Consider the following 23,775-nt stretch of genomic DNA (forward strand, 5'->3'; position numbering starts at 1 on the left):
AGAATTAAAACAATGATGATTCTTTCTTAATCATATTTTGAATTAAATTGGAACTGTTGCAAGATCTGAATTATTATCTGTTCTTTTAGTTGAATTTCTGGCAAGACGTACATCTAAATATGCTGTCACGTAAGAACATTTTATTCTAGAAAATGGCAGATTGCTGTCCAATTAAAGTCTCATCCATAAAGATGGTATTGAGATGTGAAATAATTATGAAGCCAGAGCATAATCAGTCCTGTTCCCCTTTATCCCCTTTCTGCACCTCACCTCCTCCCCACTCACCCTGCTCTCATGCTTCAGCACTTGCACGTTTCGACTCTTTTAAGAATGTTTTTATTTTTATTTTAGCCCCACTTCCCCATTCCCTAATCCCCCCTTGTCGTGATGTGCCTAAAACACGATTTTGTTGTATACTGCGCATTCCAAATAACCAATAAATAAAAATAAATAAATATGTTTTTGTGTTTGCTCTATACATAGTACAGAATCTGTGATTTTGACTATGTACACATGTTTAAATTGCACACTAGATGCTTATGTTCCAACAACCTTCTATGCAAAATATGCAACCTCTGCCACTGTACTCCCCCACAAGACCCAGACAGTTGGGTAGTTTGTGCACCAATATGTTTCTTATATTCACTGTGATTGCTTTGTACAGTGGAGTCTTTACGCTCTCCTTCTTCAAATAAATTTTGGCTTCTGATTTCACTAACCAGAATTGTAAAAACTTCAATTTCTTCATAAGCACCTCCATGCGGTTATGTTTGTTTCTCCATCCGTTATCGATTTGTCGAAGAAGGAGAGCATAAAGACTCCACTGTATGACACAATCACAGTGCATATAAGAAACATATTGGTGCACAAACTACTCAACTGTCTGGCTGTTTGGGTCTCGTGGGAGATTACAGTGGCAGAGGTTGCATATCTGGCATAGAAGGTTGTTGGAACATAAGCATATAGAGTGCATGACACTTTGGGACAGATCACGGACCTCTGATGGGGTTGTGACCTGCCTAAATAGCATACTAGGTACCAGTGAGGATTCTAATCCGCTACATCTTTCTACATCTCTGAAGTTGAAACACAGGGATTTGATTTGGCTTACTACAGTCCATGAGAGGCAAGACATCTATATTTTTTGTCTTATTTCCTGAGGAAGGTCTTTAGAAGAAAGGGGCAGTATTGAGTGTCCCATGACCGAAACACTTGTCGACTACATGAACTGTTTGTGAATTATAACAAACTGTATATGACACCGTTACCAAGGACAGGGTCAGAAGTATATGTTAAAAAAGTACTTGTTGTATAAAAGTGTATAGAAGTGTAACATATAACAGCAATTAAACTTAAAAATAATAAGCTGTTGAGGTTTTATGAGTGGTTGCATGAATGAGGGACAGAGAGCGTTTGAGTATGAGTTATTGCAGAAATGTGGTTATGAGAAGTAATTGGAATTTTTAGAATTGTTTAACATACAATGTATCATTATTTTTATATTGGATTTATTGAATAAAATGTGTAGAATGTATTGAATGTATTGAGATAGTCGTGTCACCCCCTATCCACAGGCCCACTTTATGTTTTTTTTCTGTCTACTTTACCTGAAGGACCAGGGATTTTAGGTCAGGATCCCTTATTTTGTGTAGACTGTCCAGGAAGGGACACGTGATAAGGGTTGGCATCAAAATAAACATTTCCCTTTTAATTTCTGTTGATATTGATATTTATTTTTATTTATATCGCGCTCATATATATACACAAGCACAACCAGACAAGGGACGGGAAGCAAGGGAGTAGAAAAACAACGATCTTACTAGGCCCAGTGACAATGAGAACGCGCAAGTGCATGGGAGAGGGGAAAAGTGCATGCGAGGGGGGAGAAGTGGAAAGTGCAGAGCAAAGGAGAAAACAGTAATAAATAGTACAATAAATAAGGGCACTGTTACACATGTTAATAACTATACATCATTAGATAGAACTGCACAAAAATGTTAGTGACATCTTGTGGAAATATGGTGCAATACGATTTGAATTAACTGGATTTATATTGAGAAGCAGGCAGGTGTGTAGAGGCATAGACAGGATAGAGCCATTGCGGGCAAGGCCCACCCAAAATCTGTAAATGCCCACTCAGCAGTGCTGTGTGTGCATTTACTGATGTTAATGTCACTGCAGTAGGACCGACTATATTAGCTTCCAGACCCACCTGTTAGCCAATCATGGCTACGGCTCTGGAACAATGTGCACAGACCATGGCTGAAACACATGCTTGAGGCACACTGACGATAGGGAATGGCCCAAGGCTTTGTGGGGATGGTCACTATGCCCGGGGTCAGGCCATGCTTAATGATCATTGCGCGTGTGTACACATTTCCCAGGCTAACCCACTCGGCCTCCTCAGTATAGTCTCAGTTGGTTTACTCTAGCTAGAGCATGGCCTGTAGAAAAACCCATTGGGTACTGTACGTGTGTTAGTTGTGTCTGGATCCTGGTGTGTTTACTGTACCTGAAGCATTGCCAAAAACCGTACCCATCGGTCTCTGTAAGTGTGTTTGCATCTCTGATATTATTGATAATTAATTCCATTGGTAATGTCACATTGTATAGGGAATCAGTGACCACCCTATAGTTAAGATAAAACCTATTTCCAGTGTATTTAATTGTATGAAAGTGTAAGAAATTATGTGTCTAATAACTGTTTCTAATAACGTTTAACTTGCTGGACGGATTTGGATGAACATTTCAAACAAATTTTTCCAGAATTGGCCTCTCCAAACAGGAAATGTTGAAAACAATAAAAAGCGGTTTTGACCTATGCTGTTCATTTTCTCATAGAGAAAAATGATACTTCCATTGAACACCCTTAGAGCAAAAACCACTACAGAGATTTGCATCCAAATGAGATGCAAGTTGGGCAAAAAGCTTTGCATATATTACCGTTTTGGTTTGGTCTAAATCCATCAAGTAGCTTCAAAACTATTTGAAGGTGATGGTGGTAACTGCGGTGAAAGAATCCAAAGCTCCATTCAGAATACTAGGAACTTACGCAACTTGGTGAGAGACTCCTCATCTGACCCTCTTGAACCTAAATCCCCAATAGTCTCTAACAAACTTAAATCCCCAATAATCTCTAACAAACCAACATTTCAATTTACACCTAACACTGAGACCGCTATTTCCCAGATTGTCTCCAACATGAGACCCACCTCATGCCGGGAGGATACCTGCCCATCTGGACTTTTTATTGGCTGTATTGATTGCCCGTGTCCTTGGGTGACTAAATTAATTAACCTTTCATTTGCTGAGGGGTCTGTGCCACTCTTCCTTAAGGAGGCATGGATCACCCCGCTCTTGAAGAAAGACAACCTTATTCCCATGTCTGTGGAAAACTATCACCCCATAACCAATGTCCCATTTCTTCTCAAAACTATGCACAAGGTTGCATACTTACAATTTCAGAGTTTCATTGAACAGAACAATTTTCTTGGAATACGTCAGACAGGCTTCAGAGCCAGACATGGCATTGAGACTGCCATGCTGGACGTTAAAGCAAACCTGTTGAATATTGTCGAGCATGGCCAACCTGCACTCTAAATGCATCTCGACTTATCTGCCGCATTTGATCTGGTGGATCCTGCTCTATTGGTGGACAGATTGCAATCTATAGTAGGATACTCTAGCTTGGCTTCACAATGGGTCACCTTCTTTCTTGACCCATGCAATGCTAGAGTGGCAATCAGCGAGGCCTGCTCTAGATCAGCACCTATCACATGTGACGTCCCTCAGGGGTCCTGTATTTCGCCTTCTTTGTTTAACGTATTTATTATCCCCTTCTTGACAATTCTGGATGGCCAGGGTGTCCTCTATACTAATTACGCCAATGACACCAGGTCGTCATGACACTCTCAGGCGTGTACGCCCAGGACCTACTGAATGAAAATACTATCTATTCCACTGTTTACGATTGGATGGCAACTAACGGCTTGGCCCTCAACACTAAAAGGACCAAACTACAAATCGAAGCCTCTGGCCCCAAATTTGAAACCTTACCTCTGGAGTATATCAGTTTTACTATCTTGCATACTGTTATCCCTGTGGCCAATAAGGTGAAGACCTTCGGTGTCACACTGGACGCCGAACTGACAACCAACCAGCATGTCTCCCAGATTCAATCCTCTTGTGGCCTCATCAATAAGCTGCTCTGCAATATCCGGCCATTTGTGTCACACAATAATGTGTCCATCTTGGCCTCTGCCTTTGTCAATTCCTGCCTTGACTATTTTAACAGTCTCCTCAGCGGATGCTCCCAGTCCAACCTATCCGCACTGCAGATCTCTCAGAATGGAGATGCCTGTGCCATCTCTGGCCTATCCAAACATGCTCACATAACAGACTTCAGGCGGGATCTTCACTGGCTCCCTGTGAAACATAGAGTCACACATAGATTTTTACACTTACGCATAAGTGTGTGTGAAATATATCGGCAAAATATCTCATGGACCGCTTAAAGGCCTATGTACCTTCATGCACTCTCAGATCCAAGGATCATTTCAAACATGTGCAGCCTAGGTTTAGGATGGTAAAGGCCCGGGGTTGCATCCTTGACATACAAGGGCCAGGTGCTTGGAATGCCCTTCCTAACATCCTCAGAACCACAGAAATGTCAACCGAGTTTAAGAAAAGGTTGAAGACCTACCTCTTCAACCTCCTCACGAATGACTCCTCTGTTTTATCAATCACCTTGCATCTGACTGATCGGTACTCTAATGCACCCGTCCACCTGTGTCCTACGTTTGTTCTGTGCGTCTTTATGTGCGCTCTGGGGCCCTTGGCATGCAGTCTGTTAGAACATTTTTAATAAATAAATAAAATAAATAAGCACAGGACCAGGATTTAAACCTGTGATGCTCTTTGATGTTTTGATTCCAACACAAACTTGTTCCCCCTGAGCTATCCGCCTGGACCATAAATTCTGTTGTGATGTGTCCTCTTGTGCTGAGGCCAAGTATCAGCCTATTGGTCTTATTATGGGATATTCTAACTGGCTTAGTGAGCTAATTGTCGAGGTTCCAGTGTATATACAATTACACTAGTCCAGTTTGTAGAGAATTAAGGACAGATACATTCAATTGTGTGGTTCTCCATAAAAACAAAATGTGGCTATCCACGGTAATACTAAAATATTATAAATGATTTAAACCAAGCAGAAGCAGACTCTAAAACATTTGAAAATTAATCTGCAAATGTGTATATGTGTCTTATGCATCTGAACATGTTAATGTATATTATTATTCATACTCTTATTTGGTACAGTGGAAGCTGATCAAACGAAAGAGCCAACCTAACAAAATATATACAATTCAAATTATGCCTACAGACCAAGGCAATACAGATTGTATCTACAGACCATGCCTACATGCTTTCATGTATCAAACCTAGATAGAGCCGCACATATTTGTCCAGATATTAATAACTGGTTCTTGAGGCTTCTTCTGCCATCGGCTACAGGACTGGTTATGTAACCCTTTACCTTCTGTGGTATAACGTGGGAATATTTTTCGCAGGAAATTAGGGGTGTCTGTGTGTGCTCTGGGGCAGTGTATTCACTTGAAGTACAAAAGAGGAAGAGGAGTTAACCAACCACTAACAGATTCAGATGGTTTTATAGCAGACTCTAAATGCATGAACTTTTACATTTAGGCTTCCCACTAACTCGTGCTGATGATTTTTCATACTTAATTATTGTCTTCTATCTCTGCTTTTTCATCTTAAGGGTGAGGACTGAATCAGCCGTGTCTGCTTTTATAAATTACTACCCCGGCGAGAGACAATCAGAATGCAACAAGCATTCTGATTGGCTCTCGCCAGGTCCCTACCCGGCCGGGAATCCCTCCGTCAGGATTCCATGGCCTTTGTCCCCGGCGGGGGGCATGGCAGCCCCTCAGCCAATGAGGAGGCTCGAAGCGGGGCCATCCCTGCACCGAGCCTCCCCACGGCTGAGAGGCTGCCTTCGCCCCCTGCCGGGGACTCGGGTAAGTCTTTTTTTTTTTTTTTAATTTTTCCCCTCCCTCACACCCGCCCCCCCAACTTACCTTCTTGATCCTGCGTCCCCGGCGGGGGACGAGGAAAGCCTCCAGCCGTGTGGAGACTTTGAGCGGGGCCATCCCCGCTCTGCGCCTCCACACGGCTGGGGTCTTCACTCGTCCCCCGACAGGGATGCAGGTACTCCCCCCCCCCAGTCCCATTCCCGCCCTCCCAACCCCACTTACCTTTTTTTTTATCCTTTTCCGGGAGCAGACGCGCTGGGAACACTTGTGTTCCCAGCGCGTCTGCTCCCGATGGCCGCCATGGAAAGGGAAAACGGACTCCGTTTTCCCTTTCCATGGCGGTGGCCATTTTCTTGGTCGTTTTTTTTTCTGTCCCAAAACGCTGCAGCGTTGAAACGCTGCAGCGTTTCGGGACAGAAAAAAATTGCTTTTAGTACCCCGGTCACGCAAATTTTGCGGGCTGGGATACTAATAGCAATAAAACGCTCGCAGCGGAGGCATTACTGACTCTGGTAATGCCCTGGGGCCTTCGGTAAGGCCCTCGCTTCTCTCGGGTCCTTAGCTATGGGCCCCGGGGCATTACCTGAGTCGGTAATGCCCCCGTCGCTCGGGTTCTATTGCTTAAATAGATTTCCCCTACATTGATTTCCTTCTCTGTGCCTCGAATAATATGAATCTCAAGGATTCATTGGTTTCTATGAATTGCTCTAGAACATCAATGGGGTCAGCTAGGTACGGAAATCACTTTTTGTTGAATAATATCTGATGTCTGATTTGATTTGTGTGTTCATACTTAAGTCTATTGCCTATGGATCTATGGTCATGCAGAAGTAGTCTCTGAAGGTAGCCTTGCCTAGATTCCAAACAGTGTGCAATTGGCTGTTGTTAAATGTAATATTTCATTCACAGTTTTCTCAAATGGACCTGACACTTGGCTCTGTGAACCTTCTGCCAGATGACATTATATTGTCAAGTTCCTCCATTATTTCTACTCACCGTAAAGATCCATGCACTGGCTTACATTAGTGATTTGAAGTTTTGAATACACCTTGTGCAAAATAACGGTGTTGTACATCAGAACCTATTCTTGAAGAACACATGTTATTTATTTGAACAGACGAATTCACACTCCCACTTAATAGGCGTCATTTTCCAATTGGTGTTAATCAAACCTCTATATCAAATTGACATTTCTATAGGTACTGCACAGTGTTTTCTCTATGAACATCATGAAAACATTATTTCTTCCGCAGTCCATGGCTAGAGCAGAACAATTTCCACGAGTGTTGACCTCTTAACATTCAGATATAGCAAGAAGCAAAATCGTTGTCATTTAACGGTTTCATGTGAGTAAAAATCAGGTATCATAAATGTCAACATTAAGATCATTACAATTATATATCCCAGGGGGAGAAGAACACCTTCACAACAGAATCCCAAAAATACAGATGGAAGTCTAAGTTAATGAAAAATAGAACAAACACAGGATTTGGAGGTCAGGCTGTACCAACAGAAATAAATAGTTAATTTAAAAAAAAAAAAAACTTTTTTACTGTGGGTACAACAGACCTTGGTTTTTATAAGATAGCTGGATAAACATGTGTGGGCCATATGTTTGTGATTGGCAGGGAGGAGATAATGCCACTGACCCATTACATCACATGACATACCCTAGATGATATTTGAGTCAGTGACCTCTATGGACTTGAACATCTCAGAGTTGGATGGAGGCAGAAGAGTACACCCAATGCCTGTAACTAATTACACAATATGTATCCCATAGATTAGTGACTACTACGGAGGAGAGAGTTCAGGTGAATTTGAGAGTATCCTGGGGTACTGGCAACTAACTAGAACTTCCAGTCCACAGAAGTGCATATTCGGAATTCAGTATGACTTGCAAGCTTGTCAAGGTGTAAGTTTGCCTATTATTATGAATGGGGGGCAAGGATATAGACCTCTCAAAATTGCCTTTTCCTATGGCCCAACGCCACTCCAAATTTGTCAATGGTCAACAATGTGCTTAGCCCTGTATGCTTGCAGCCTCAGGCCTACTCATGTCTGTGTATGCTACTACCATAGTTCAGCCACTTTGGGGCATGCCCTTGCATTCTACAGGGTTAGGGCAGACATAAGGAATGTGCTACATGCCCATTTCAAAAGGCTTCGCTGTGCAGGATACAGAAGGCAACACATTTCTCAGCCTTATTAAAGCCATGCAACCTCTGGGATTCAAGTTGGTTCGTAGACTGTCCAAGAACCAAATGGATGAAATAATGATACAACTTTTGGTCCACATTTTATTGTTTTATGAAAAAAAAAAACATTGGAAAAGCCTGTGTACACGGCCAAAGTGCATAAAGAAAGACATTTTTAGAGTGGTAATACATTATGTGGTGTATTTGAATAAAGGATTACAAATATAAACAGTAGTGTAATATTGTCATTGTCATACAACATTATCAGTGGGATACAGATACAGTAGGTTTTCAGTAACACAGTAGGACCACTCTTTCCTTATACAACAGCTCCCTCTACCAGCAACAACAGGTGAAGCGGCAAGTCTCTACTGCGCATGACTGCATCGGAAAAACTTACATCTGGCCTTTTATTATATTAATATGATGTTCAACTGATTTCCACCATGCCAGGCAGAGCATGAACATGGGTTAATATGCCAGGGTTTTGTGGAGGTTGGTTTAAATACATACAACAATTCCACCGCATAACTTATATAACATTATACTTCCTGGATGGAACTTCAGGAACCTTTTAAAAACGATTAGGGTTGGATGTAGGATTTTCTTGAAAGACCTTGTGCATTTTCCTTGAACAGCGGCAACGTTATTGGAATCTTAAAAACTCGGCATACTATACAGAGTCCAAATTAAAAATAACTACACAATCCCTGTGGCTGAAATTTTCCTATAGTGATAGGTCATATGTGACCTTACAGTTGCTGACGTACTGCACATATTCACCCCATGCAGAGTACTCAAGACTTAAAATACTTTGGAAAGTTACACAGGTAGCTGGTGTCAAATAAGACCATTTTTACTTTCCAAAAGTAAATGGCATAATCACAATATTGCTAATGTAGCTTGGGTGTGCAAATACACTTTATCAGTGGCGCAGGGACCTACAATAAAGAATTGGGACATGTGTTGCCCTAGTCATTGAAAGAATCACTTTTTCGATGTATCTAATGACATGTATTTAGAGAGTCCTCAAAATCCATAAAGTCACACTTTAGCCAAATCAACTAAACAGAGGTTCTATAAAGTGCCCATGTGTGCCATTGATATTTCCCACAGCAGTTTATAGCTTTCTGTGTGCCCCAAATGTTGATTTTGATTTTGCAGAGAACTTGATTCTCACAATCCATTATTGTTGGATTGTGTTGACTTCTAATCTATTGCCTCCTAGTATCATTGTCGATATTGTGGCCACACAGTGCGAATCATGTTCATTGGAACACACACAACAATAGTTTTACATGCTTACCATGCATTATTTGTTTTAATCGTTCTTCATTGTATACATTGCTTTTTAGATCAACACAGGCCAAGCCGATGGAACTCCTGGACTTGACTTGAATGTGGCAGAAGCCTGGGAATTGGGTTTTACTGGAAAAGGAGTCACCATAGCAATTATGGATGATGGTGAGAAGTGTTCCTGATATCACAGAATTGTGTTTGTAATATTAGATTTGGTACCAAAAATGTCACACAGTGGTAACTTCCAATTCACCCACAAAGACAGCGGTGTGTAAGATAATATGCACACCGGGATTTATGAGTGACTTGATAATGGCAATATGCAGATTAACTCTGGTATTCATGCGTTATGACAAACCAATCCCATTATCCTCATGGCCAGAAGAAAATTATAAAAGGCTCACATACACAGAAAGGCAACTTTGCTTAGACCTTTGCTTGAATTAGTTAAAAAAAAATAATAATAATTCTTTTGTAATCCCAGTTTGTGAACCATGAACACTTGTGAGGTATTTGATGAAGTAGGTGTTTGTATATCGAACTCGAGGGGACCAACTTAAGGGAGGGATGACCTTAAGGGGCCACAGGAAGGAGACCGCACAATAACATAAAAAAACGGGCCATCCACCCTCTGCCGATTCCCGGTTTCCCTGTTGTCCAAGCATAGACAGCAGGGGCAGTATGCCCTGGGCCACAATGACCACCAAAAAGCAGAAAAGAAAATGTCCGACCTTACAAAGATCCCGGCTCATCAACAGGAATCCGCCACAATAACACAATACTGGCAATCCGCCACTCCCGCGATCTCTAAACAAGACTCACCCACAAACGTGCCAGAGTACGACCATCTGCCAAGGCTCGTTGAGGAACAGGCATTCACAGCTCTCTGCCAACCTGTAGCTGATACCGAAGAGATGCAGTTTGGCACCAACATTGAGGGGTGTGGAACAGCCATCATTACTAAAAAAGGACTACCTACATATGAGATCCAGTGGCCGCCAGCACCATGAAAATCGGACCGGGTAAAGCACTGCCTACAGTTAAGACAAGCCCTGTCCTTTAGTAACGTATGAAGGAGCTTCATCATAGGTCATACAAAGAGGAACTGTACCTGCACCATGAGACAATGCTCCCCATTACGTAGGGGCAGACCCTCCCAATGCCATCAAAAAGAGCCGGCACATGACAAGCAAGTAGCTGGATCCGAACCTGGCTCAAGCATAGATGCTGAAATCACAGCATGCCGTGCTCAGCAAAAGCACCACCCCACTGGCACGACTGCTACATATATATAATGTTCCGCTGCCATCCTCCAACAATGAAAACAACCAGAGACGCTGTTGGTAAGGAACATTTTCGCCCAGCAAATACCTTCAATGGGGGGTGGGTGGATAAAGAAACTCACGCTCCAGAAGTAACAAGAAGAAACTCCAGCACCCATCTGCCCATGCGCAACCTCACAAGTTTTCCCCTGCAAAGATGCAAATAAAGAGACTGGACGAGAAAAAGAATACACAAAACGATGCCCTAAATGGTAGCAGTGATGAGTTTAAGGGTAAGCAAGTGACACAAGAGAGTGGTGGGTATACACAGACAAGGAAAAGAGGCAAACAATTATCACAGGAACAGAGAGAGGAGAAACAGGAGAGCGTAATGGGTAAGCATAATTTGGGCCTCATTACAAGTCTGCTGGTCTGGAATTAAGGGTGCCGGTAGCAACATGCCGGCACCCATTCTGGAAAAGCAGACTAGAACTGTGCCTACCAGAGCCTCTGTGCCCAGGAGGGTCTGATCTGATGGGCACAACGGCCCTGGTAGGCACGTTTTTTGTGGAAACACTGGCACTGTTAGCAACTGTGCTGATGCTTCTGTCTCCTCACCCCCATAGAGTCAAGAGTGTGCCTGTTGATCAGCTGGTGTATCATCTGACACTCCCTTGCTGCCACTGTCATCGCAACAGGAGAGTGCTGTATTAGCTGCACCTGTGACAGATGTTCTGTACTCGTTTAATATAACATTGTACCCCATCCTGAAATGCATCTGCACCAAAGAGGTGTCCAAGGCACTCTTAATTGGGGTACCCTGATGAACTGTCTTCTGGCAAAGGTTTCACATTATTTTGCTTGCCTCTCCATTGGCAATACACCCTCTGGTAACATCAATGACACCCTCTGGTAACATAGAGTAGTAATGTAGAGGAGAAGCCAAGTACCCCCACTCCAACTGCCCCGCCTACATTACCTGAAACATATGAACCAAAGTATGTGACATATACTGAACAGGTAAACCAGCAAAGAGAAGTGCATGGACTCTGTGCAGTACCCAAGAGAATATGGGAGGTAAAGTACCCATTGAGGAAACCATACCTGCATCCAAGGCTATATGATGGCCACTTGAACGAGATTCCTGAAGAAACAAAGAAATTAAAGGACAAAGATGAATGGTGATGTCATACAAATTTGAATCGACACCCACATAGAAAGATAACCGGACCAGAGAGGCAGACAATTTATAAGGAACAAAGAAGTACCAAGGATAAGTGACATCTTGGGATCAAGATGAAGAGACTTATGCCACAGACCTGAGGAAGATAGTTGGTTTAAACATGCACAGATGCAATGAAACACAAGCAGCAAAGCATTCATGAAGCTAGCCACATGCTTTTATATAGATTAGACAGCGGCAAGCTCCAACATATACATGTATATATACCTCTATAGGTTCATATGGACAAGTAAAGGATGAATGTTTCCACTACGTACACAAGCAGTTCTGAATGAAGCAAGAAGGCCTCATTTTAGTGTCACAGTTGAGAAAAGCAATTGAATAAAACAGACTAAAAGTTCAGCTAACTAGTTCACTGAGCCAAGAAAGCCAAGGTCTTATCCAACTAGAATTGGCTGACATTGGATACAATTAACGTGAAAGAACAGAAGCTCCTGTTCAGAGAGGTCAAGCAAAAACAAAGACGTCAGAGCATTATTGAAAATAAAATAAAATACACGAAAAGGCTCAATTTTATGGTGTCCAATCATGTGATAGAGGGAACTTGGATGAGCTAGATGATCACACCTATGCACGGAAACCGGCTGGTACCCATACTCCTTAAACATTCTCAGAGAACAGTATAAAGGCCAACTTCAAAGCACTAATTGACACTGGACCATTGAGGTTATGATGGATGATAGTTTAATTGGCGGGAGCTGGTGCAAAGACGAGCTCACCCGCACCAGGTTGTTCAGTCTGCGTGCTGCTAACATAGGTAGCAAAAGTACTGACGGGGGTTAGAAGTCGTCAACCAATTGTAGGGGACCATGTAGTTGGGGGTCCTATAGTCTTTGTAGCCAATGGGACGTCATACATTTAGTGACGTTCAAAGTGGCCATTTTGAAGGGAGGGTTTAGTTGCCCCACTTGATGTTGCCCCAACCTCTCTGCGTTACTTCATACAGATATAGAACCTATGCTTAGTTATTCACTTAGAACCAATCCCACCTCCTGATAGGTTTTTCACTTTCCCACATAGGATGACGTTGGTAATGACGGAGGTCAAAACGTCTGACCAGTTATAGATATAAAAACCCAGCTTTTTTATAAAGTAGTTCGAGTTAGAGTATCGAGCGATTGCTGATGTTCGTTGTACTCCCTGTTTTAGATACTTGACATTAAAACAGACAAACTTTTGCCAAACTATTTGTGTCATCTTGATTATTGATTTATTAATAAAATCTGCATCCCCATCTATCTCCAGGGTACCACTACTCATCTTAAAAGGCTGGACGGAGCCTCCAGTTCAGTATCATGACCAGATGGGTGGTGATGTCATGTGTGGGGGATGTCGTCTGACTTGACTTGATAAACCCTCTTGTGGAAAGCCTGAGCCTATCTTTCCCCTCGATATGGGCGAACAATTGTGCAGTCGCCCAGTCTCATCATCTTGAACCGCCTTCAGGGGGAACATCTCAATTTACTCTTCCTGGTGCTCAGCCTGGTCATTGTCAGCGTCCTGAAGCAGCACCATCTCCACTTTTGCACCCCGTCCTTCATCCCCCTACACCTTTGTGCATACACCTCCCTGTTGTTCCTGTGGTACCCCCTCCTCCTCACCTATTCCTCCTTCTCCTCAACAATTAGCTGGCCATGGTACTCACCCACCTTCTGCAAGTACTCCTCCAGTGGTTCTGCCTATTCCACAGCCTCCAAAGATTGGTAGACACATCCTACTCCTCATCATCCCGTCCACTTCCTTGTCCATTATCACCACCTACACATGTACCGTCTTCCCATCTTCAACCACCATCGCCCGCTCTTCAACCATGTCTCCTACCCCTCACCCACATCTCCCCTTCCACAACCACCATCTTCCCTTCCACAAACACTGTGTACTCATTGCCATGCACCCTTTCCCCCTTCAACCACTATCTCCCCACCTCACGCTCTGCCTGAACCTGTCTCCCCCCTCAGGTTCTGACTCCCCCTGCTTCCGTAATCTTTTTTTTAATGATTTGGTTTAAATTGAACCTTACACACTATTAGCATATTGAAAGTAAAGATTCCTAAAACATGCATAAAAGACAGAGAAAAAACAAACAAGTATGAACAAATACCAGTACAGTCATCAAGCAGTATATATCCAATAATTCATTTCAACAGAAAGGTGTCATTAATATAAATACCATTTATTTTGTGCACACATTTTTGAAAACACTTCTATAATTACCATTTTAAAACAATTGAGTTAATTCTTTATAGACATTTGATAAAGGCAATATGTCAAACTCATAATGTCGAAGGTCTCAAAATGCAAATCAAACAGGTTACTAAGGTGCCTAATTGACTAAGAAACTAATGTACAAAACACAAAACAGGGACAAAGACAAACAAAGGGATTCTCACAAGCTTCCCACGATTGGGAAAGGTTATTAAAATATACAAACAGTAGGGAAGGTGACTGTGAAGACTTTAGGGGGGTATCTGTACGTCTGCCCTCTATATGGTAGGGAAAGGTACAGAACACCCCAGCAAGGCTCTCAATTTGGTATAATGTGGAGAGCAGCCAGGCTTAAGCTTTGATGAGGTGATGCAGGCAGGTTCTTAAGGACAGTGTTTCCCCAAATCACCCACAAAGGAATGTCCACACACTACGCTAGGTGATAACACAGCTTCTTTATATAAAATAAGGGTTCAGGAATATACACATATAAATAATAACACTTTGTACTTGGAATACTTATTCAAATTATGGCAAATATATACACTCCTTAGGGTACCACACAGTACTTAAATCCAGTAATAGATGCACTAACTGCAGACCGTTTTAAATAGGCATGTGGATTCTTAAGTGAGGTGTAACAGTGTAGAATAGGGAAAGGCAGGTTAGTTGTGAACAGTGGCAGAATACTTTCTTTAGCTTATATAGATAATTCTGAGTGAGGATCCCCCCACCTGGGCAACCTGTATGGGAAAAGTGAGGGATGGCAGGCACACAGGACTGGCTTCCAGGATACTTCGATGAAGAGCAGCAGCTTTGCACGGTGGTCCCTCGTAGCTCAGGGAGAGGTCTCCTTCGGATGTCCTCTCTGGATCAGTCCTTAGGAGACACAACAGCTTTTGGATTACATTGAAGAAATGTAGCAGCAGACTTCTCTTCCAGCTGGGATACAAGGAACAGCTTATTCTTGCTTCAGCTTCGACTTCAGCTTTTGAACAAATTGTTAAGTGAGAGGTCTGCAGATATGCACATCTGTCCCTCATTCTCTCTGGCTGATCCAGGCTCAGTCAGCCAATCACACAGAAGCGCATTCATGCAGGCAGACAGCCAATCAGTCTCACAGACATTCAGGACATTTACTCCAGCCAGACACTCATAACAAAGAATGTGGATTGGGGCCAGTACCCAGCCTTTCAGAACACCACACTGCATTCATGTCAGTTCCAGTCGGAGTTGTCTCATTCATTGTGTCACACACACAAATACCAGACACCCACAACAGAGAATGGGAGTTGACTCCCTACTCCATTCAGACAGGACCCACCCCTAGGGTGTACCCACAAAACGCAGCACTTGGTAAGGGTCCTGTCAGTCTGAAAAGGGCGGCCACAGAGCCATATATAGTATTTCCCCCCAATAGCTATTCAGGAGGAAGGGACACTGTCAGGGCTTCCCAAGACTTGGGGAAACAAGGCAAAGGGCATTAGAAACCATCAGGCCACAGTGGCCATCTTGCCATTGTGTAGGAATCCATTGATTCCTATGGCATGGCCTGGGTATGCCAAAATGGAGGACACTCAGAACCACTGCCATGTCAGCATGTTGCTGCCACCAGCCCATACCCTGCTCTGTGGGCAAAACACAGGTGCCCAGAAACACACATAAGGGGTACAAAGTGTACCCTCGCCCATGGGTGCTATAAGTGTATCCCATGGGTGTTGTTCACCAAAAGATAAAATGAAGAGCTGCACTGACTGAGGTCCACGCTGGACCTCAGTGGCAGAAAACATAAAGAAAACACACCCAGAGAAGTGGTAGTACAAGGACTGGAGGCCCTGTCCCTTCATATGGCATTTCCTGCATCACAGTGACTGAGCACAGCACAGGGAGACTCCACTGGTACGCATACACACGTTTTAAAGGAAAAGAATGTTCTTAGCAAACTATGCCCACAAAAAAAACTTTGGGGTGACAAAACATAAGCAATGGAAAGTGAAAGTAACTTTTCTTTTTAAAAAGGGAGTACGGTTAACAGGGGAAGTTCACAGAGGGAATTTAAAGAATCCACCCAGACAAATGGAGATAAAATAGCATTCAAGAAATACCATTCGCACCTGGGCAAGGGCGCTCAGCCAATTAGGTGGCTTGAACAGCGAGTATACATTCTCTGCCTGCTGTCCCAGACACCCAACGCCCTTCCTCGGGTGGAGCCAGGTCCCCTTTCCCACCTCTCCCTCCATCCCAACTTACCTGTGTGACCGGAGCTCTGTGTTCCCGTCCCGACGCTCCGCCCGTCACCTGGCAGCCATAGACATGGAAAAGAGACTTAGTCCCCTTTCCATATGTTAACGGCCATCTTTTCTTTTCATTTCTTATATTTTTTTTCTTGGGGGATCGGCTGTGCAAGTAGCGCAAATCTCCTGAGGAATAATAATGAAAGCCATTCTTACCCCGGAGTGCCAATGGCTTTCATGGCTGCTCAGGGGGTGGACATAGCCGGTGAGGGCCCACAGCCCAAGCTGAGGCCCTCACTTTGCTTTGGCCTGCCTTAGTTGAGGCAGGCAAGCTGCTGTCAGCCATGTTCACCCTCCTGAGCAGGCATGAAAGACACTTTAAAACACAAACTCATGGAAAACAATCCTAAACTCTCCAGAACTTCTCACAAACACTTTAAAACACCTACAAAACCACCAGTTCTTAAACCTGGCCTGCCCACTTTAAATTGGACAGCCAAATAAAACCCCAAAACAAAGCAGGAAGCGGGCTGCCCCTTTTCAAGTCCTTCAAACCTGTTTTAGAATGGCTCAGGATGTCTGATTGGCTGTTCTAACTCCCCTCTGCAGTCCCAGGCTTTGCAATTAGGTGGGCAGCAGTGCAAGACACCTTGAGGCCCACGGCGGGGTACAATCGCAAAGGGTAAGTCAAATCCGCCCAGAAATGTCCGACTTTCAACAGGGCATATATTGGAAAGCTTAAGCACCCCTACTAGAAGGCATTCCCATTAATACTCTGCACCACCTCTCCCATGTATACTGGACATGGGCATGCGGTTGACTCTGATGCCTCCTTAAACCTCCACAAATCGCCACTTTTTCTCAGGGCAACTGAAACACCAGTCCCTTGTCCCACTAATTGGTTTCAAGGAAGAAGAGCACTGGTGCTTTCTCGCTTCAATATGTGTCGAAAGCCATGACTTCAGAGGACAAGCAGGTTATTGTTGTTGCCTCTTTTTCAAACTCTAGTATGGTTGAATACAAGCAACTTGATGTGCTAATCCAGATACTGGTATGATCATTTCAAAAAGAACCGATGAATGGTTCGACCAACGTTGGACCAATTCTATTCTGTGGCACATTACTGAAATGAAAAATCTATCATTAATGTTAAGAAATGATACGATTTATGATATTTATGATATGATATTTTATTTATAGCACGCCTATACACAAGTGTTTCAAGGCGAGAACGGTGCAACAAGTTGGTGGCTGAAACACAGGAATCCAGTGGCTGAAGGCACTGTGGATCACAAAGGTGTAATATAAGACCAAATAAATGATGTAGTCATCAGCAAAGCTCGGGTCTTTCTTAGGAGATGCACTGCTCCCAGCAATTCAGAGTAAGGAGCCTGAGGATGGGGCAAGACCAATCTACTGGGTCAGGTTTTACAAATGAAGGTCAGTCATCTGCCAATGCCAGCGCATTGCTCACATTGAGGAATTTTAGATCACTAGGGTCACTGTTCCACTAAAATGCACCTGAGGGTCCTAACAAGCCACGTTTCTGTGGGAAATGAGAACTCTAAACTGTGACTTACAAATAGAGTGTTCATGTTTGGAATATGCTTAAACGCTTACTGAGCGCTAACCACATGTCTATGGACTCTGGGCTCTTTCTGTATTGTCCAATACCCCTGCCAAAGAGGGAACAGAATCTTGAATAACTTTCTTAAATACATTCACCATACTCCTAAACCTTTTGTCTTTACTAAAAGCCTCTAATACGCCTTCATCTCCGCACATCTGTTGTCTTAATAGCATGTCTCCATAGTCCTGGATTGTCGCCTTCCACCCATTGTTGCTACTCTGTCCATATATTTCTAGCGCCTTGACTACATAGATTAGGTGCTTGCTAGTGCAATGCTATGTATATGGTTATTGATAGTCAATGTTGTGTGCTTTAAGTAAAGTTCTGGGGCCAGATTACGGAAACGTTTCACCAGTGCAAGTGTGTACGGTATTAGCACTAGGGCAAAGTTTGCCCTATTTTTAAACATGATGGGACATATTAGAAAACCATTGAACCGTGGCAAGTGCATTGGGGAATGTTATAAGCACCAGTGCAAAAAAACATACATTTTCAATGCATTTTTGCTCCAGAGCAAACTTTGCCCTAGTGCTAATACCAATCCGTATACGCACTAGGACAAACTTTGTCCTAGTTAAAACATTTGTTCAAAGTGTTTCTTTTTTGCACAAGGGCAATATTTGCCCTGGTGCTCATACCATGCCAAGCTGTAGTTATCACTGTGTAAAGGTTTTCTAATGTGTCGCAGTGTTTTTACAAATAGAGCAAACTTTGTCCCAGTGCTAATACCGTGCAAACTTGCACTTGCACCCGTGCAATGTTTCTGTAACCTGGCCCAGAAGTGGTGAGACTCACACTTCATAAATAGCGCAGGAAACAGACATAATGAACGCATACATGACATCAATATACGTAATACACTTTCAGGATTTGGAAGTAAAAACTGCAGATTTGTGTACACATGCGTCATAGGTGCAGGCTGGCCAAATGCATTCGGAGATGTGATTTCGAATATTCACTTGTGTAGCATTATGAAACGCATATCATATTGTTAAGAGCGTTGAAAAGATCACAGCCCTCTTTTTATGGAGCCTACTTCTCCCATTTCGTAAATCCGCAGAAGAAGCATTAACCTGTCAAAATAAAGTGAAATGAAAAATGCGCGCAGTGCCCTCTGGGTTAGCAGTCCCATGGCGGCGCAGCACAAGTGATGCAGATCGCCGTGTCACGCCTGTAGAGAAATGGCAAAATGGATGCCAGAGCTGGGCTCTGCTTTCCAGCAGGATTATTATAATGTCCCGAATGCACTCGCGGAGGATTCTAGAAGCATTTGCTCTTGATAATGTGGTAGAAGGGGAGAGGTCACACAGCCTTCTGTAGTGGCTTTAGAATCACCCTTGTAAGGAAGCGGGGAGGCGCGCGCCACATGGCCAGTGTTTCCAGTCGTTGCGCGATATAATGATGTGACCGACTTGATGTTTTGCTGGCGAGTGAGAGGCGTGCTTGCACAGCTCAGTACTGAGTTCTTTTCTTTCCTTTCAGGCATCGATTACCTACATCCCGATCTGGCGTCCAATTATGTGAGTACATCATGGCCTCCACTGTAAGACATGACTCGTTCAATGCGTAGCAAGGCTAGTGCTATTCGGTATTCGTGTGCACCTGGATTTGAATGTGTGGTGATCTGGTGACCCACTGCACGAGACAGTGCATTGTACTTCGGGAAGCAGACTGCACAGCGGGGAGGGTTGGACTTGGCCCGCCGCCACTGTGCGGGAATTCACTCTCTCTGAAGCGCGCCGAGAAACCTTTCTTTGAACAGAGGCCAACATTCTCGTTTTTGAAAATGTTCAGCTATGCAATTATGTTTTTGTTTGAGCACATAGATGGTATTGCTGGGTCATGCTCTCCATGCACCCCTCCTGATTGTATCAATGTTATCAGTGTCCATGCAATGTGTACATGAAATAAAGACAGCCAGCTCTAGCTGCTATATTGGTTGCAGTGTGGCGCTCCGGTTAGGCTGCACATTTTGTGGTGGCAGAGTCGTGACATGGAAATCTTGGGAAGAGCACAAACAGGGCTAATTTCAAAATGTGGCCATTAAAGGAGATAACTGACTTGGCAACAATTCTCACACGGTAGTGTGTTATCTCACCACACATCGGCATTGTCCATGAATTTGTGGTGCTGGGACTACCTGGTGTGTTCACTGATGAACTGGACTGTGGCAGGGATGTCATGGTATAGGTGAGCAGGATCAGTGAAGCTGATAGGCTGGCTGCTTCTAGGCCACGCCCATGTTTTTCCCTATATGGCTTTGCTTGCTGAGGGGGTATATGAGCAAATGTGCATCCAGGACATTAGCGCTGGGTAACCAGAATGGGCAGCCTGTGTGCCTGTCTGTTTGTGCATGTCATGTACTCTTGCATACAGGATTTCAGCTCATTGTTCTTGAGTGAATGCTGTTGCTCTTGCGTGGTGTGGCCTTCCATCGGCAAGGTATAAATCCCTTTCCCTACACAGCGGATGACGTGTAACTTGATCTATAGCAAGATCTCTGATGGGGCACACTGAACCAAGGACTAACCGAAGGAAAAGGCGAATTCAGCATCTAAAAAAAGAACACGAAAGACACGTTAACATGCTGTCAATGGGGGAACTCATCTGCCGATAGCATAGCTCGTTACATTGCCTTTGCCCACTCAAGGGGATCGCAATCGCATGTTAGATCTCTGTGCCATTCTGGAAGGGGCTAATCATGTCCATATCAGTTTGATCCTGCTCATGAGAAGCATGTACTTCCATCTTATTGGGCATCCTCAGGTGGGCGCAGCTGGACCTTTGGGCATTTGAAATGAGCACAGGGGAGAAGGTGGGAGCCAGATGAGTTCTCTTGCTTTCCTCCCCTAGATTGCGACATCTCACCCCACTCCCTTCTCTCTCCCGGCTCCTCCTTCCACTAGCCTCTCTCTCTCTCTCTTCCTTCCTTGCTTTCTCTCTATCTCTCTCTTTCTTGCTTTTCCAATCCATCCCCTCTAGACCCTATTATTCATATTGTGAAAAGGGAATGTCAGATGTGCTGGAAGGGGCATGCAGACATCCTCCTCACTCCCTCCAGGAGTCCTCGGCATGCATGAGCTTCGGGTGTAACAGGTAACACTAAGGTGGGAGAACCGACGCCACAGGATCACATTTCTCTTTCTTGATATCTAAAAGAAAGACTGAGAACAGATGCTGTGCTCAGTTGTTTCTTGCAGATATTTGGCCACAAGGGCCACAGAACTCGAGCAAAGAATAACATTTTAAAGGGTCGACTCAGCCGACAAGTGCTGGAGGGCAGAATCTTAAGCCCCAGAAACCTACCTCTATGCCTCCAATAGGAGGCATCTGCCCGCTAAGTGGACCTCATGGCCTGCACAAAAACAAAACTGTGACTCAGATGTCTCCCAGAATTCAATTTCTGGGAGGTGAGATAGAGTCCCAGGGAGACATGTGGGCGTGGGAGTGAAGGTATGAAAGAATAACATAGTTGCCAACATGATCCATTCCAATGTTTAGGTACTTATCCAGTCCTGTTTTTTGCTTTGCATTCTAGCACCTGTAGTTCTGCTTTTTCCATTATAAAACTCAGACTACACGCCCCAGAATGCTAAGAAAAAAGAAAGACTGGATAAGAACTTACAAATTGGTATGGATCATGTTGGCAACTATGGGTAAAAGGCTAAGGCAGAGGAGATAGGTGTTGAAGTGCTAAGGTGGTGCCAATGCAGCTATGGAGAACCATTGTTTGGGTAAAATGCTAAACAGGAATAGACAGGGGTGGATGGGATGGCCAAACATGGAGGTGAGAAGAGTGTCGTGGGCGTGTAAAAGGGGAAGGAGCTCAATAGGTCGATTTTAGCTGCCACTTGTTGAGGGGATGTTGGAGGATACCAAAGTGTATAGGAAAGGGGAGGCGGGCTATAGGCAGCGTGAATTAGGGAACATGTTACGTCATGTAACAACCAGACTGTGATGGTCTCTCCTAATCCGCCATTCAAATCTCTTCCACTTTATAGCATAACCTGAGTGAGCTGCTCTCTATCACACTATTCACCTGTGGCATTCACTGTTCTTATTGGAGACATAAGATATCCTTCGATGCTAATGTGAAATAACACACTGTACTGATTACAAAAATACATGTATATCTACAGTGGACTACATTTCTAAGCCATGAGATCTAAAATAATTGAACCTGGCAGGATTACCAGTGGAATAGATGTTGTTTGTGTGCAGCACAGTCTTTTGGCTGAAAACTATGGTCAGAAGACACATCAGCAAGGGTTTAGATCAGTCTGTAAAGGTGGTATGGACATCATGTTGATAGGGCCAACACGTTGTTTCATGCTTCCAATTTGAATATAATGTAAAACATTATGTTGAGCAATTATATTACAGTTTAAATACCTGAAGCCATAATATAGACGCGGGACTGTGTATAATGGAAACAACATTTGTATTTGTATTTATTGATTTATAGAGCGCCTTAAACCAAAGCGCTGTACAGTAGAACAACTTAATACATAAAAACATAAACAATATAAGGTGGAAGCAAAATTACAATATGAATCAATCAACAAAACAATGAGAAGAGCAATTAACTGAAGGAGGTAGGGAGAATAGAGGAGTAGGACTGGGGGGAGGGTTGGTGATGAGTAGGAGGAGGGAAGGGAAAGGGTGAGAGTGGGGAGGTGGGGGAGGGGAGGGAGATAGTCTTGGGGAAAGAATAAGGAGGGAGGGAATGCAGAAGGGGTTAGGGGTTTCAAGGAGGAGAATGGAGGAGGAGAGATTTAAGGGAAGTGCGGAATGAGGTGAATGTGGGGGTAGAGCAGATTGCAAGAGGAAGGGAGTTCCAGTGCAGAGGCGCTAGGAGTTGGAAGAAGCGGAAACGGGAGGGGGCACAGGGGGACGGAGGTACAGTGAGAAGGAAATGGTAAGTGGACCGAAGGGAATGGGAGGGGGAGTAGAAAGAGAGAATGGAGGAGAGATAAGGGGGAGCAAGACCATGGAGAGATTTGAAGACAAGGCAGAGAAAGTGTAATTTAAGTTGGGAGTGAAATGGAAGCCAGCCAAGGGAAAAGAGGGAAGTAGAGATGGAGTTGCAGGAGGTAGGGAGACAGAGGGTACGGACAGCAGAGTGGCAGATGGATTTGAGGGGGGTAAGATGAGGAGTAGGTAGTCCAAAGGGTAGAGATGAGCAGTAGAAGAGGCGGGAGAAGATGAGGGAGGAGATTAAGAGTTTGGTAGCATGGAAGGTGAGAGAGGGACGGATTTTATGAATATTGAAGAGGTGGTAGCGACAGGTGCAAGAAGTGAGAGAAATATGTTGGGCGAAGGAGAGAGAGGAGTCAAAGTGAACGCCTAAATTAGGAGCATGGAGAGAGATAGGGAGATTAGAGGGAGGAAAGTGAATGAATGGGGGAGAAGAGGGAGGGAGAAGAGAGTTGGAGGGAAAGAATACAAAGTTGGTCTTGTCAGTGCTAAGAGAGAGAAAGCGGGAAGACATCCACTTCTTTATGGCAGTAAGACAGGAAGAACGTTTTTGGTGAAGGTCAGTTGAGAAGGAGGAGAAAGAGAGAAAGAGTTGAGTTTCCTCGGCATGGAAATGGTGGGAGATGCCAAATGAGGAGATAACAGGGGTAAGGAGGGGGGTGTAAAGAGAGAAG

The 23,775-nt window shown here is 43.8% G+C and overlaps 1 protein-coding gene across 1 annotated transcript in view; it reads left to right on the plus strand.

The window, feature by feature from the left end:
• PCSK2 (proprotein convertase subtilisin/kexin type 2) overlaps positions 1–23,775 on the plus strand; it is a 1,398,208-nt gene that overhangs the window by 627,511 nt on the left and 746,922 nt on the right. Inside the window, exons 4-5 of the mRNA XM_069608350.1 lie at positions 9,607–9,715; positions 19,607–19,644. Coding sequence (XP_069464451.1) covers positions 9,607–9,715; positions 19,607–19,644 — 147 coding nt within the window. The remainder of the gene's footprint in view (positions 1–9,606; positions 9,716–19,606; positions 19,645–23,775) is intronic.

Source organism: Ambystoma mexicanum, chromosome 4q (assembly GCF_040938575.1).
Source record: "Ambystoma mexicanum isolate Mex_15411 chromosome 4q, UKY_AmexF1_1, whole genome shotgun sequence".
In the NCBI taxonomy this organism is placed as follows: domain Eukaryota; kingdom Metazoa; phylum Chordata; class Amphibia; order Caudata; family Ambystomatidae; genus Ambystoma; species Ambystoma mexicanum.